Here is a 15,337-nt window from a genome sequence, read left to right as displayed (position 1 = left end):
CATTGCCATTGGCCTTTCCTAACACGTACTTCACCAGAAAGGTTAATATAAATGAGATTGGAATTGGTCGGCGAAGCGGCGAGCGACCTTCATTTCCCTCCGACATCTCTGCTTTCTGCCTACCTTGGCTCATTTCTATTCACCATCGAATCCTTCCTGTATCCTGTCCTAAATGTCTAGCCCTGAGGAGTACAAGTGTGCTTTACATCAGAAAAAATGAACAAAAACTATATAGAGCGGGCACCAAAGAAAATAAAAAAAAAAAAAAAAAAGGCAGGCTTCCTATTTTGTCAGATATTTTTTAGTGCGCATCTTAAAGAATAAGCCCAAATATCATAGATTCCTTCTACCGATAAAGTCGTCAGTTTTGTAATTAAAAAAAAAAAAATTACGGTATACACTATATGGCCAAAAATACATACCGAGCAAATTAGTTATTTAATAAGTTAAGACACATATCTAGATAAATCAATATATAATTTCTAAAATATGGTGTTCACTAGTACACAGTATACCGTATACGATCAAATGATACATACTTAGTAAATTAGTTATATATCAATTCAATACACACTTCCAAGCACATTAATATATAGTTTATAGAATATCATATTCACTGATACACATCCGTAGACTTTTTGATGCATACTATAAGCTTATCCGATATATACTTAACAGTTAACAGTGATCCAATACACACTTACAGAAAAATTGATATATAGTTTCAAAATATACTTTTTATTAGTATATACTACATAGTCAGATGGTATATATCAAATAATTAATCATCTCACATTTATGTTTTTTAAAGTCATAAGATTGACGGATTCCATAATAGTTGGAGTTTTTTTCTTATTTAACTATTGAGTTATTTTTTAAAAAAATGGGCGCTAAATAAAATAGACAAAACAAGAGCCTCGTCCCATATGATTTTTGTTTAAAAGAAACCTACAAAGTTCGCATCCACAGGTCCCAAATCACCCCACTAGAGACATGCTTGAAGTATAAAAGATATCTTACCAATGTAAAGACCCGGTGAATTTTAGGGGGCTTGAAGAAGAAGACAGCTGAAATCATGGCAATGGAAAGCATTATAAATCGAGAATCTTGTTAGCACATGACACAAGCAGCAATGATCACATTGGTGTTCTTTTGGCTCCTCTTAGGATTAATTAGGTTGGAGGTAATCTAACATTAAAAAAATAAATTTTATATCAAATTATCATATTTAGTAAAGAAAATAAAAGTGAGAAGAAAAATAATAAGTCCTACTAGTCATCGCATGATAGAAATGCCCCTACTTATGTTATATCAATATTTTATAAATTAGATGATATAATTAATATGTTAATTTTATTAATTTTATATCAATATATTACATTAATATTTTATAATATATTAATATATTATATGGAATTTTTACTAAATAAATACTAATATTAACATATATTTATTATATATTTAATATTAATCTATTAAGTATAATATCTTCATAAATATATTAATAATTAATGTATTAGTAATACATCAATTTGAATAAATATATTAATTAGATATATTACTTATTAAAATTACTACATTTATTAACTATTTAATTAAAAATAATTCACTATTATAGTAATATATTTCTTATCTATTATCATCAATACAATAAATTAATTTATTATAATTGATATATTAATATATTAATATTATTGTTGTAAATAACATAAATAATATATTAATGTATTTACTAAGAAATATTAATTTTTGATTAATAATTAATGAATATTTATTGACAATTAATAAAATTAATGTGGGATTTTAATAATTAATATATTTATCTATTAAGAACTATATTTATATGGTTTATAATTAATATATTTATTAATATATCAAAAATATATTAAAATTTACTTATAATAAGAAATATATTTTCTAACATATATAATCAATTTTAAAATATTTATTAACTTTTATAAAGATATTTTAATATTTGAAATTGCTCAGTTGACCGTCTTTATGTAAGTGGGCTATAAATGGCTAATAAATAGACCGAACAAAAAATGCAATTATTTAAATTATTTATTTAAGAAATTTATAAATGGCTAATAAATTGTTAGAAATTTAGCAATGTTGTCGTATAAGATTTTCTCCAACGAAATATAATAGCCTTCTTTTTGCGCTATTTTTTAAAGCATTTTTTTTTCACCAACCAAATATAGCATTTTTTTCAATTATTTTTGTAGATAAATAATTTCTAAAATATATCATAATTCCATGTACCCCACCAAATGAACCCTGCAAATCACCCATCCTAGGCTAAATAAATGACTACGAGCTATAATTCATTCCCATCCACGGACGCCGCACGTCTTATCCAACCCATACGAATTTGTTCCCCAAGGTGGTCAATAGTTCCTGCTTCTATTTATTTATTATTTTTATAAGGGAGGTGGATGTTTCTCCTTTGTAAGGCTAAGAAAATTTTTTTTCTAACTTTTTTTTTTTTTTTTTTTGCTATGCTTATATAATTTGGTGTGAGAAACCGGTGTACTAAAAAAAAAAAAAAAAACCACACCAATATAGACAGAAAGACAATAATATCTACGTCGAGGGCCTACCTACGGCAGATAGGTTTAGTATGTTTCGCACGAAACAAGAATTCACGTTCTTCCGCACGAATCCACCATTGGATCATGTACGACCTAAGTGAGCCCACCAAGGGACGTTAATGGGCCCCCAATAGCCAATAACACATATAAAGTATTTTAGCAGGCTTTGGTCCGAATCCACACCAATTGGCCCATCGACATCCCTAGAACCCATAAACCAACAAACAGAATCAAGATCAAAGATCATGGCATGCATCACAAAGTCCACATGCAGCACAACCAACCCCGAAGTCCAACATAGCACCGTGGGTCCATGGTACGAAAGGCATATTTTATCTGAACCGTTCATTAGAACCACAAAGCCCATACGATGTGGTCGGAACTTCATCATCCGTGCACTGAAACAACCCCTTTTTTTTTTTATCCGTTCCAGCGCGAGATACGTAGTCGAGCTGTACATCCATCAAGGCATCTTCACCTGGATATGAACGACCCTACCACCCCGGCAATGATAGCCGTCGGATCTCCAAGCACGGCGGAGATGATGAACTGCACCGCCATGGCCGCCAGCTCGCAGCACCGCTTCACCTTCCCCTTCCTTGGCCGGTGGCGGCTCTTCCCTACCCCCTTTATGGTCGGAATCCTATTCATCCCATTTATCCCCACCAATCCCCGCTTTCCACCTCCGCTTCCGCCGACGCCGTAGTAGATCTCGTACCAGCTTTCCACCAGCATCTCCATCACGCATGCAACGTGGAGGTTGTACCGCTTGCACGCACTCCGGTAGCTCCAGCTCCGCCCCTTCCGGCCGCACCGGTGGCACGGAGCCGCCACCTTGCGGTGGAGGAACAGCCGGAGGTCCCCTCCTCCTCCACCGCTGCCGGCGTCGAGGACGTGGGGGAGGGCGGCGCAGCAGGGGTGGAGGTCGAAGCCGCAGGAATGGCAATGGTAGACGAGGCCGGCGACGTCGCGCTCGCATGCGTTGCAGAAGCGGGCGGCGTTGCCAGGAGGGGCGGGGAGGAGGTAGAAGGTGCATTTCGGGTAGAAGGGGTGGCGGAGGATGGAGGAGGGCGCGGCGAGGGCGCACTGCTTGTGGAGGTCGTAGTCGCAGAGGCTGCACTTGAAGCGCGACCCGATGCCGGCCTCCTTGCAGCCGTCGCACTTGAAGGGTATCTCGGTGTACTCTAACCGGAGCTTGTGCTGGGGGTGGCTGAAGTGGGTGATCTCCCCGTACTTCATGGTAACTTCTTTTGGTTAGACACAGATATAGTGACTGCGGAGAGTTTTGGAGCTAGTTTTATTAAGGCTAGAATTAGTTCATTGTCCCAAAGAAATGAAAGAGAGAGAGAGAGGGAGGGAGGGAGAGAAGAAATGGTGTTGGGGCTTCAGCTATAGAGGCGAGAGAGAGAGAGAGAGAGATATGTCGAGAAATTAGTAGGGAGAAGGGAATTGGTGGAAGTGTTAGAGATTTTTGGAAGGTGGGTTTACATTTATACGAGGGAGGTTGGCTCAGTGGAGAAGGGTGCCGAGAATATATGCTTGCTGATGGAGCCTGTCCATGTGTGCACTGGGAAGTAGGATTATGAGCGAAGGGAGGAAACAAGGCATCTTTGTACGTAATGGTTTGATGTCCCACCTCGAATTATTCTGGTTCTCTTCGGGGGGATAATTTTTTGTGTTGGGAGGCAAGTTGAGTTTGGATGTTAATAATGCTGGCTGCCCTGGAAAGCAAAATAGAACAAAGAGGCTTAATAATAGAACAAAGAGGACAGAGAGGGATTTTGGAGATACCACGTTTAGGGCCTGAATGGTCATGGAATAAAAGTATGAAATTGGAATAATACCTAGGATTTGTATGAAGAAAAATATTATGAGAAAGTTCAGTGGATAAGATTGCTTAGAATAGACCGTTACATAATAAGAAAATCATGATGATCCGAACCCCCTTGCATATATCCTTATGATTTTTGAGATATTTTTTAAACTAGAAGTTGAGATCAAGGTTGCTTGATTTGCTGGATTATTCCTTCCAATCAAGCTATGCAGTACCGGTACATATTCTGATTGACCAACAGTATGGTATAGTATGATATAGTGCTGTTTCAATACGTACCAATAAAGTGAGAGTCGATAAGAGAGGGAGACGGAGAAGGAGAGAGAAGAGGGAGCAGATGGAGAATGGGAGGGCGAGTGAGGAAGAGGGACAGGAAGGGCTAGGGAAGACTGGAAGAAGAATTTTGCCCTTAGTTCCCTTGTTTCGAATTAAACAGAGGTGCAGAGGAGGCTGCTAATTTCATTTAAAAACCATTAAATAAAATAAAGCCGTTTTTGGATTCTTGTTTCATTCAAAATAGAGGAATTAAGGGCACAATCTTCCGACCCTCCTCCGGCCTCCACTGGCCCTCTTCTCCCCTCCCTTCTTCTCTTTCTCTTTTTCTCTCTCCTTCTCCCTCTCTCCCTCCCTCGCTGGTTTCAAAACTAAGGGCGGAGCTCTGCTGGTTCACCCCCAATACAACTCGGCATTGTCCTGAATCGGGCGATTTGGAGTTGTACAACATTCCATACTTCAAATCATTGATATGCCCTTTATATTTTTATTGTGAATCAGGCTATTAATCTATAATTTAGTATTAAAGTATGGTAATGTTTTGACTTATAACAATAGTGTAACAATTTAAATAAACAAGAACTTTAAATCTAATCACTGTGCTACCGAAGGAAATAAGAGTTTCATGCTAAAATTTAGTAAAAGAGAATATATTACCAAAGTGCATGTATGGGAATTTAGATAAGAGAAAAAGCATTGATCAAAATGGAACTAGAATAAAATGGTAGCAGACAAAGTTGTTATGCTCAAGTATTTTTGGAGAGAGCTCGGAGAAAACAGAGGGTATCTATGACCTTGCTAGATAATTAGACCTTCAGACTAAAAATGGTTTTTTCCCTGCCTAAATCAAAAATAAAAAATAGAAACAATTTAATCGTCGCATGCCCTAAAGTTTCTTCTAGTTCTTTTTGTTTTCTTGTTTTCCTGCATGAGAACCTGACCATGACAAAACTTGCATGCAGATGAATGGTATGCGTATGCAAACAATATTTCAGTCATTTCTATGCACACTTATATCCAATCATGTCAATGGACAAGGTAATTCCAAGTGTTACATGAAAAATGAAAAAACAAAACAAAAGATCTATTTTTTGGTGTGCAATGTGCTCCCAACAATACTCATCCAATGGTTTCTACCATGTTGAGTTAATTTGCATTTTATTTCCAAAGGTTAATTAATACTCCAGCCTTTTTCCTTTCTTTACACTGAAGTCATATATATTCAACTTTATGCCGGAAAATCATCCATTGCAGCATCACATATCAAATGATTTAGTAAGATCCAGCAGTATTCTTAATTTTTTAAAAAATTGAACATTCAGTCAAAAAGAAAGAAATTCGGTGACTGAGAAGAATAAATTATATCTCTCTTACGTATGATTGTTTATCCAGCATAATTTCAGTGCGGGTTTCTGAAACACACTAACATGACAACGAAGTGCAGGAGCTGATAAAATGACTTAGATGCAGACATTAGAAGTATTATTCTATGCTTCACATATTCTGCTATAGCTTCCTACTGAATATTGTCCATTTTTTGGTTGTGCCATTATGTTTATATTATCTCCATCTAGAGCCGTCAGGGAAATGAAAGGTCTAGGTAGAACTTGTTCTGCCTTGCACCAATTCAAATTGGCCCTGGCAATTGGATGAGACTAAGTCCGACTTTATCCTCATCCGGCCCTTTTTGTTCTTTTTTAATTATCCTCTTTCTTTATAGTAGCTAAGGATGCATATGAGCCGAGCTATTCACAAAAACTTGGGGCCTAATGAACCTAGTTATTCATAAATAGCTTGGATCAAGCTTGTGACAAGCCCGTTTGGACTCGTTTTAGCTACGAAAGTGCTCACAAAAGCCGGGCATAAAAGAGTTGGGGTTTGCCCTAGTAATCATACCCCTCTACTTAACAATCAGATACTATGGGTTTAAATCTTGGATATTGCATCTCCAAGTGCTTAGACCTAGAAAAATGTAGTGTGTTGGATCTCTCTCTTTAAAATGTCAAGCATGAACATTAAAATGCCGCAATTTGTAGAACTTAGCTAGGTATTGCATCTATGCCAAAAATAACTCCGCTAGCATGTAAAAAGTTTGCACTTTATCACGAGAGCTATAAATTTTGTCGTTTCTAGCATTTTGAAAATCTTTGAGCATTTTTGAAGATTCGGACTATCAAGATACAAACTGATGATCTCCTCTAATTAAAAGAAAACTACCAACATGGCTAGCTAAGTTCTCGTTAGTTTGGATCCAAGCCAATTAGAGAATTGAATTCAAATCCAATAAAGTTCGAAGCAATGTTCTATGACCCAATTAAAAAAGTTCAGATATTCAAACTGAAGTCACAAGATTTAGATTTAATGCCCTCTTAGTTGCCCATAACTCGACATCCGAACTCAATTTGCATCCATTTTGATCAGAAGTGGAGCTGATCAGGGATCTCATTACAGTCCATTTTAGTGAAAAATGGCACAAAATGGCTTCAACCCGGGGAAGCGGTCTCGCACTCAACCTATTTACTCCAAACAAAACCATTGTTAACCTAAAATTGACCAAAATTCAATCTCAATAATACATAAACTCATTACTCAAATGGGCCCAATCAATTTACACCTCTATCATTGCCCGATCTAATTTTTGGTTACCAGACCTAGACCCAAGCCAACTAGATAGAATTGCATCTCTTGGCTATCCTTTGTACTCCGATATTCCTAGTGGCCTTGATGATGGATAGATGCTGTTCTTGGGCATCATCATCTTTGCTAATGCACTCACTCACTAGATGGTTTCTAAAAAGGATTAGTTTTCCTTGCGGGGAACAACCCCAGGGGATGGTGGAGAACAAAATTCTCTGCATCTTGGCATCACCTGTGTGCTCTACGTACACATCAGAATATTCTTGGTGCTCAACATTCCACTGAGGGAACTGGTTCCTAGTGTCTTGAGAGCTTCATGAGATTTGTTAAAAAGGAGAAATTCTATAATAATTGTTCATTGAAGAGCATACGGTACAGTAAACTTGGGCCTCCCAAAAGAATGCCAACAAACAGGCGAGGCCACTAGCCAAGTACATTAAAACTTTTCAGGTGGCTTAGGTGACCTGAGAAAAGAAAAAGTACATTAAACTGTGTGTGTGTTTTTTTAAAAAAAATTTAAGATACTTAAGAGCTCCAACAATTTGAATAATGTGTCTAAAGCTTAAAAAACAAGTACAAAGAATTGGCCACAGGTTGTGTTTAAGCAGTGCAATATTACCAGTTGAAATATATGATTAATATATGGTAGGTCATAATTAGGACAGCAAATCCTTTCATAGATTTGAAGGGAGCAAGAAATGGTATACAGTGTGAGAATTTTGCTGAGATCATCAAATACAAGTAAAGCAAAATCATTACATTATTTAAACTTCAAAATTTCATCCACAAATTCAGTCTTCACTACAAACAACCAATCTAACTATGCCAAATCGCCAATAGAATCTCAATAGCCAATAAAGAGTATAGTTTCGCTTCAAAATTAGAATTTTTTGCTTTCCCTCTTTCCAAATCTTTTACCAAATTGCTGTAGTTAAAATATCCGAGCCTCTCCGAAAACTCTTCTTGATTCTTTCATCTCTACATAAACCACAAAAAAAAAGATGCACTTCCTTTCCATTTAAACTTCCATCTAATCCTCAGTCTAAGTAATTTTCGTACTTTTTTTCAATATTCTGAACCAGATAGACATTTAGACATATGCAAACTGAAATCAATCTGTGTCTCAGCTAAAGAGATAATATATTAAAGAATAGTCCCACATTGGTCGATGTTAGAAACAACCAACTATATATAATAGTTTTCATTATACTATATGGTGTCTCTTCGGAGACATCCGATAAAATTGGAACGATACAGAGAAGATTAGCATGGCCCCTGCGCAAGGATGACACGCATAAATCGAGAAATGGTCCAAATTTTTTTTCCCTTCTTTCTATCATACATCTTGTATATGATAAATATATGGTAGGTCATAATTAGGACAGCAAATCCTTTCATATATTTGAAGGGAGCCAGAAATGGTATGCGGTGTGAGAATTTTGCTGAGATAATCAAATATAGGTAAAACAAAATCATTACATTATTTAAACTTCAAAATTTCATCCATGAATTCAGTCTTCGCTCAAACAACCAATCTAACTATGCTAATAGAATTTCAATAGCCAATAGAGAATATACTTTCTCTCTTTCTAAATCTTTTACCAAATTGTTGTAGTTAAAATATCCGAGCCTCTCAGAAGCCTCTTCTTGATTCTTTCAGCTCTACATAAACTACAAAAAAAAGATGCCCTTCCTTTCCATTTCACCTTCCATCTAATCCTCACTAAGTAATTTCCCTACCTTTTTAGTATAAAAACATGAGATACACTAACAATAACATGAGATACATCTTCTATTAATCTTTTATTTTTCACCATGTCCTTAATATATTTGTGTTTACTAAAATTCAATTTTCCATTGCAAGCCTATCTTTTATCTCATCAACCATGACTTGAATGTGGAACCAAAACCCTTCTCATCCCCTCTAAAACCCTTCCTCTCTTCCATTGGAACAAGCATATTCTCATATTCTCTCTCTCTCTCTCTCTCTCTCTCTCTCTCTCTCTCTCTCTCTCTCTCTCTCTCTCTCTCTCTCTCTCTCTCTATATATATATATATATATATATATATATATATATATATATATAGGTATGCGGAATATCTTGTAGTTATATTATATATTATTTTTTTCTCCAATAACTAATAGAAGATCTATCATGCATTTTATTTAAAATAATGATTAAACACTACTTTAGATACTATTTTCTTGTAAGATGGTATTTTCCATATTTTGAACCAAATAGACATTTGGGCACATGCAAGATGAAATCAATCTCTGTCTCAGCTAAAGAGATAATATATTAAAGAGTAGTCCCATATCGGTCGATGTTAGAAACAACCAACTATATATAATAGTTTTCATTATACTATATGGTGTTTCTTCGGAGACATCCGATAAAATTGGAACGATACAGAGAAGATTAGCATGGCCCCTGCCCAAGGATGACACGCATAAATCGAAAAATGGTCCAAATTTTTTTCCCTTTTTTCTATCATACGCCTTGTATATGATAAATATATGGTAGGTCATAATTGGGACCACAAATCCTTTCATATATTTGAAGGGAGCCGGAAAAGGTATGCGGTGTGAGAATTTTGCTGAGATCATCAAATACAAGTAAAACAAAATCATTACATTATTTAAACTTCAAAATTTCATCCATAAATTTAGTCTTCACTGCAAACAATCAATCTAACTATGCCAAAAGAATCTCAATAGCCAATAGAGAATATACTTTCACTTCAAAATTAAAATTTTTTGCTTTCTCCCTTTCCAAATCTTTTACTAAATTGTTGTAGTTAAAATATCCGAGCCTGTCAAAAGCCTCTTCTTGATTCTTTCAGCTCTACATAAACCACACAAAAAAAGTTGCCCTCCCTTTCCCTTTAACCTTCTATATAATCCTCACTAAGTAATTTCCCTACCTTTTTAGTATAAAAACATGAGATACACTAACAATAACATGAGATACATCTTCTATTAATCTTTTATTTTTCACCATGTCCTTAATATATTTGTTTTACTAAAATTCAATTTTCCATTGCAAGCCTATCTTTTATCTCATCTACCATGACTTGAATGTGGAACCAAAAGGTCCAAAACCCTTCTCATTCCCTCTAAAACCTTTTCTCTCTTCCATTGGAACAAGCGTACTCTCTCTCTCTCTCTCTCTCTCTCTCTCTCTCTCTCTCTATATATATATATATATATATATATATATATATATATATATATATATATATATATATATGCGCAATATCTTGTAGTTTTATTATATATTATTTTTTTCTCCAATAACTAATAGAAGATCTATCACGCATTTTATTTAAAGTGATAATTAAGCACTAGTTTAGATACTATTTTCTTGCAAGATAATATTTTCAATATTATGAACCAAATAGAAATTTGGGCATATTCAAATTGAAATCAACCTCTTAGATAATATATTAAGGAATAGTCCCACATCGGTTGACGGTAGAAACAACTAACCATATATAATAGTTTTCATTCCACCATGTGGTGTCTCTTCAGAGACATCCGATAAAATTGGAACGATACAGAGAAGATTAGCATGGCCCCTGCGCAAGGATGACACGCATAAATCGAGAAATGGTCCAAATTTTTTTTTTTCCCTCATTTTCCATTTTGCACCCTCCAATAGTCCTCCAGTTTCCATTACCCATTCCATAGTGGTACAATCTCCGGTGGCATGGCCATCCAAGGAGGAAGAACCAGAACCCTCCTCCTCCCGCTCTCCATCCCAAACGCCACCAAAACCTTCCCCCTTTCCTCATCATCACATCCATCCATCACTCCGTCAGTGTCCCATCCACCACTATCCGACGGAGAGGATGAAACGATAATCTCCACGGCGGTCTCTATCCTAAGGGAGCAGCGATCCAAGAGCCGGTGGAGCTTCCTTAAATCCGTGTACCACCCCGCGGGATTCTCCGCCGCCCAGGCCGCCGAGATCCTCCGCCGCGTCCGCAACCGCCCCCACCTCGCCCTCCGATTTTTCCTTTGGACCCAGCGCCACTTTCTCTGCCGCCACGACCTCCACTCCCTCGCCGCCGCCGCCCACGTCTTCGCCCGCGGGCGCCTCCGCCCCGCCGCCCTCTCCCTCCTCCAGTCCGCCATCCGCTCCCATGACCCCTCCTCCGCGGCCGCAGGCGGCGCCGACACCGGCCGGCCGCCGGAGATCTTCGAAGCGCTAGCGAAAACTTACCGGGCCTTCGACTCCGCCCCCTTCGTGTTCGACCTTTTGATCCGAGCCTACCTCCAGGCCAAGAGGCTCGATCGGGCGGTCCAGATCGTCCGGATTCTCCGATCCCGCGGGATCCAACCGGAGATCGGCACCTCCAACTCGCTGATCCGATCGGTATCTCGGGCGCGGGGATCGGATGCGGGATTTGAGATCTACGAAGAAATCTTCAAACCCAAGGATGGCAATGGAGTTGCGGTTACGATCAGGGTTTCTCCCAAAGTTCAGACTTTCAACACCCTTCTTCTCGCGCTCTACCGAGAAGGGAAGTTGGAGAGATCGGAAGAGATCCGAAAAGAGATGGAGATGTTCAAATGCGAGCCAAATGTTTTCACTTATAGCATTCTAATGGCGGGGTTCTGCGACGAGGGAAGGATCGAAGAAGCGAGGAAATTGTGGGAAGAAATGGCGGCAAAAGGAATCAAACCCGACATCATGGCCTTCAACACTTTGATCAGTGGTTACTGTGAGGCGGGAGAGACGGAGAGAGCTGAAGAGCTCTTCCGAGACATGGTTCTGAGAGAGATCGAACCGTCCGGGAACACTTACGAGCATCTGATCAAGGGTCACTGCTACGCCGGCGAGGTTGATTCGGCTCTCCTTTTGTACAAAGATGTGAAGAGGAGGGGCTTCGGAATAGGAGTCTCGGCTGTAGATGAGTTGCTCGGCGTAATGTGTGAGAAGGGGAGGGTGGTGGAAGGCCTGGGAATTTTGAGGGACGAGATGAGGAGGGAGGAGCTTCGTCCGAGCCGGAAGAGCTACGAATCGTTGATTAGAGGATTCTGTGAAGAAGGGGAGATGGAGGAGGCACTCAAGCTTCAGGCTGAGATGGCCGGGAAAGGGTTCGAGGTTGATTTGAAGGTTTATACTGCCTTTATCCAGGGGTATGGGAAGCAAGGGGATGTTGAAAAGGTGATGAGATTGAAGGATGAGATGCTTGAGATGGGTTTACATTTGAAAAAAGATTAGGCTAACTGCAAACATTATGGAATTCCTTTTGTCCATCCTTCAATGTGGATGTGATGGAATTCCACAAGTTTTCTTGATTGTTAAGAAGAAATCTGCACAACTATTTAATAGCAAAGCCTGCTGTTAGATGTGATGGAATTCCACAAGTTTTCTTGATTGTTAAGGAGATATTTTCACAACTATTCAATAACAAAGCCTACTGTTAGATGAGAAGCAATATTGGAGTAGATGAGAAAGTATAAGAGGGAGACAGCATTTCCCACTGAATGTGGATTATGGGCAAGCTTTTCAGATAACTGTTACACTAGCAAATGCAACTTGTTGTTCAGAGAAACAGTATAACCTAAAGAAGGATGGCAGATGTTGGAGTTCAAGTGGGAGCAGGTTGTAAACTGATTTGCAGAGAATCAGCATGTATGCAGGACCGAATCGATGATCTCCCTATGAATTGATCTAGCAAACAAGTTATTATTAATCGAAGTCGTGACGGGCCGTTGTTCTGGGTTTGTGAAATGCTAAAGAGAATCATTTCTTCAGAGTTTGGTTGGCTATTATTGATTGTGGAACCCGGAAGATAAATATCAGGTGGGAAATTGGTGGATTTAATAAAGAAATGTTGTAGTGATCACATGTTTGACAAAGGAATAAAGACCTCATAGATTATCTTGCATGTTGAAAGCCTGAGTCAGTTTAAGATCTGCCACCAGCAAAAATTGGAATCTTGACTTGACCATTTAGTCCAATGATCTCATTTTTAATTTTCAAGTTTTGGTCAAAAATATGTGGTCGCATAGGAAGCCTCAGTAAAATTGTTAGGTACCACTCGGGTTAAGCTCTGCTTTCATGTAGGAGCATTAAGGTAGCTGACATGGATCACTCATCTAAGAAAGCATTTTTAAGCCACCTTTGCATTTTTCACATATTTCTTGTAAGTTGGCCATATTGATATTTTTTTATTGTAATGTGTCCACACACATATTGTTTGTATGAATGAATGCAGATATGCGACATTATATATGATAAGCAATTATTAATTTCTATGTGAAACAAATGATAGCAAATCTAGACACTCCATTTTGATCTGAATGACTATGGATTAGTCTCCATTCCTCTCTTGAAACATATTGCAAATCATTATAATGGAGCATTTTCTTATAAAATAATAATATCATTTGCTCTAATTAGCTACCTAGTCCTACGACTAAGCTGTTGATCAATTAGATATGTTTGTTCGGGCTTCTTAGGGCTCGTTTGGTTCGCGGGAAAAGAAGGGGGGAAAGTGTGGTCAACGGGAAAGTAATGAGATGCCTCTTGTTTGGTTGGAGTTTTCAAAGGAGAGAGAAGGAAAAGTTGTATTCCCATGGGAATGTGATTCCCACATTTCATGGGAAAGTCTTTCCCATGAGAAACATAGAAAAGTTACTTTCCCATGAGGCGGGAATCACTTCATTTTTACTTTTTCCCAAAAAGTCCCTTCAGTATTAAAGAAGCATTAAAGTGGCATTAAAAACCTAATTTTTATTAAGGGCATAATAGGAATTATATATAACTTTCCTAGGAAAGTGGATGGCCAACCAAACATAAGCACCTTGGAAATTTGTCACTTTCCCATGGTCAACCAAACATGCCAAAAATACTTTCCTAAGCATCCTCTTCCTAGGAATTTGTTTCCCAGGAATCATATTCCTAGGAAGGAAAATGCTTCCCGCGAACCAAACGAGCCCTTAAATTGTTGGAGGAGACCAAATGAGATTAAGATTATATTTTGCTTTTTTTTTGCTAAGTTATTGCATGTATCTTTAATATATTTTATGTTGCATGAACTAATTCTTGACAATTCTAGCATACAGTTTGATTGTTGTTAAAGTTGATAAAATCGAACAGGGAATAGTCAAGAAAAAATGAATTTAGTAAACTATTTGTTAGGATATGATGTAATGATGGAGAGAATAGTTAAGAAAAAATCATGGAGTTTCCTGCTCTCACAATTTCAAGGATTTTGATTTCTTCCTGCCAATTGATATCTAAGGATTATATAATCCTTCTCCTTCCCAAATCATCCATCATTGAGAGAATAATACTCAAGGATAATGGATACAAAGCATCCAAATAGGATCAAGCAATGCTACGAGGCACATGGCAATACCTAATTAGTCTGGTTTTCAAGAGTTAGTATGATATACTGGGATTAGTTCATGAAGCAAGCATCACACTGGCACCGAATCGAGAGGAGAATTAAACCTTTCATGTTGTCGATAGGCACAGCAGAATTTTCCATTCTCATTCCTTCTGAATCTTCTGACTGCTTGCTTAAGTTATCCATGGGATTAATCAAATACAAGTGATACAAAGATATGGGAGCTCCCTGCCTGTGTGCATTTCTTCTTCTCATTCCACCATCTGTCCATCTTATGCATGCCACGGAATTCTGAACCGAGCCATGAGTCTACTCAAAAAGCACAGATTATACTGAGAATGAACAGCAGTTCTTTCATCTATGGATGCAATATTACCTTTCAAACACAAACCTATATCTGCTCAAACTAGAAGTCGCAGATACAATACAGCTTGGGAAGTGCCAATCCCTTCATATGGAACTCTTAGAATTTGACCAATAAGATATTTTGCATTTCTTGTGGATTTAACAAACTTCTCTGAAACTTTTGGCAACCAACAGAGACAGGTTGATCCCAACAGAACTTCCAAAATATGTATTGCATATCATAGTTCTATTACTCGCTTCGTTTCTAGCATTTTGAAAATCTTTG

At 37.8% G+C, this 15,337-nt stretch overlaps 2 protein-coding genes and 3 non-coding genes across 5 annotated transcripts; 4 read left to right on the top strand and 1 right to left on the bottom strand.

Moving 5' to 3' along the window:
* Positions 1-2,281: 2,281 nt before the first annotated feature.
* LOC103724371 (uncharacterized) lies at positions 2,282-4,480 on the bottom strand. The gene has a single exon (XM_008815603.6). The coding sequence runs from the start codon at positions 3,831-3,833 to the stop codon at positions 3,069-3,071; it is 765 nt and encodes a 254-aa protein (XP_008813825.2). The 5' UTR covers positions 3,834-4,480; the 3' UTR covers positions 2,282-3,068.
* A 4,076-nt stretch (positions 4,481-8,556) lies between these two features.
* On the top strand, positions 8,557-8,659 carry LOC148715016 (U6 spliceosomal RNA). Its single transcript, XR_015974193.1, has one exon. It is a non-coding gene; the product is annotated as a U6 spliceosomal RNA (small nuclear RNA).
* A 1,054-nt stretch (positions 8,660-9,713) lies between these two features.
* On the top strand, positions 9,714-9,816 carry LOC148715015 (U6 spliceosomal RNA). The gene has a single exon (XR_015974233.1). It is a non-coding gene; the product is annotated as a U6 spliceosomal RNA (small nuclear RNA).
* A 1,024-nt stretch (positions 9,817-10,840) lies between these two features.
* LOC148715013 (uncharacterized) lies at positions 10,841-13,247 on the top strand. Its single transcript, XM_088719443.2, has one exon. It carries the CDS (start codon positions 11,049-11,051, stop codon positions 12,567-12,569), a length of 1,521 nt encoding a protein of 506 aa, XP_088575569.1. The 5' UTR covers positions 10,841-11,048; the 3' UTR covers positions 12,570-13,247.
* On the top strand, positions 10,861-10,963 carry LOC148715014 (U6 spliceosomal RNA). The gene has a single exon (XR_015974214.1). It is a non-coding gene; the product is annotated as a U6 spliceosomal RNA (small nuclear RNA).
* Positions 13,248-15,337: the final 2,090 nt, after the last annotated feature.

Source organism: Phoenix dactylifera, chromosome 1, assembly GCF_051530095.1.
Source record: "Phoenix dactylifera cultivar Ajwa chromosome 1, Ajwa_hap1_PhDact_Kaust_v1.1, whole genome shotgun sequence".
Lineage (NCBI taxonomy): Eukaryota > Viridiplantae > Streptophyta > Magnoliopsida > Arecales > Arecaceae > Phoenix > Phoenix dactylifera.
Note: the sequence above shows the minus strand (reverse complement) of the source record. Positions and strands in the feature narration are given on the sequence as shown.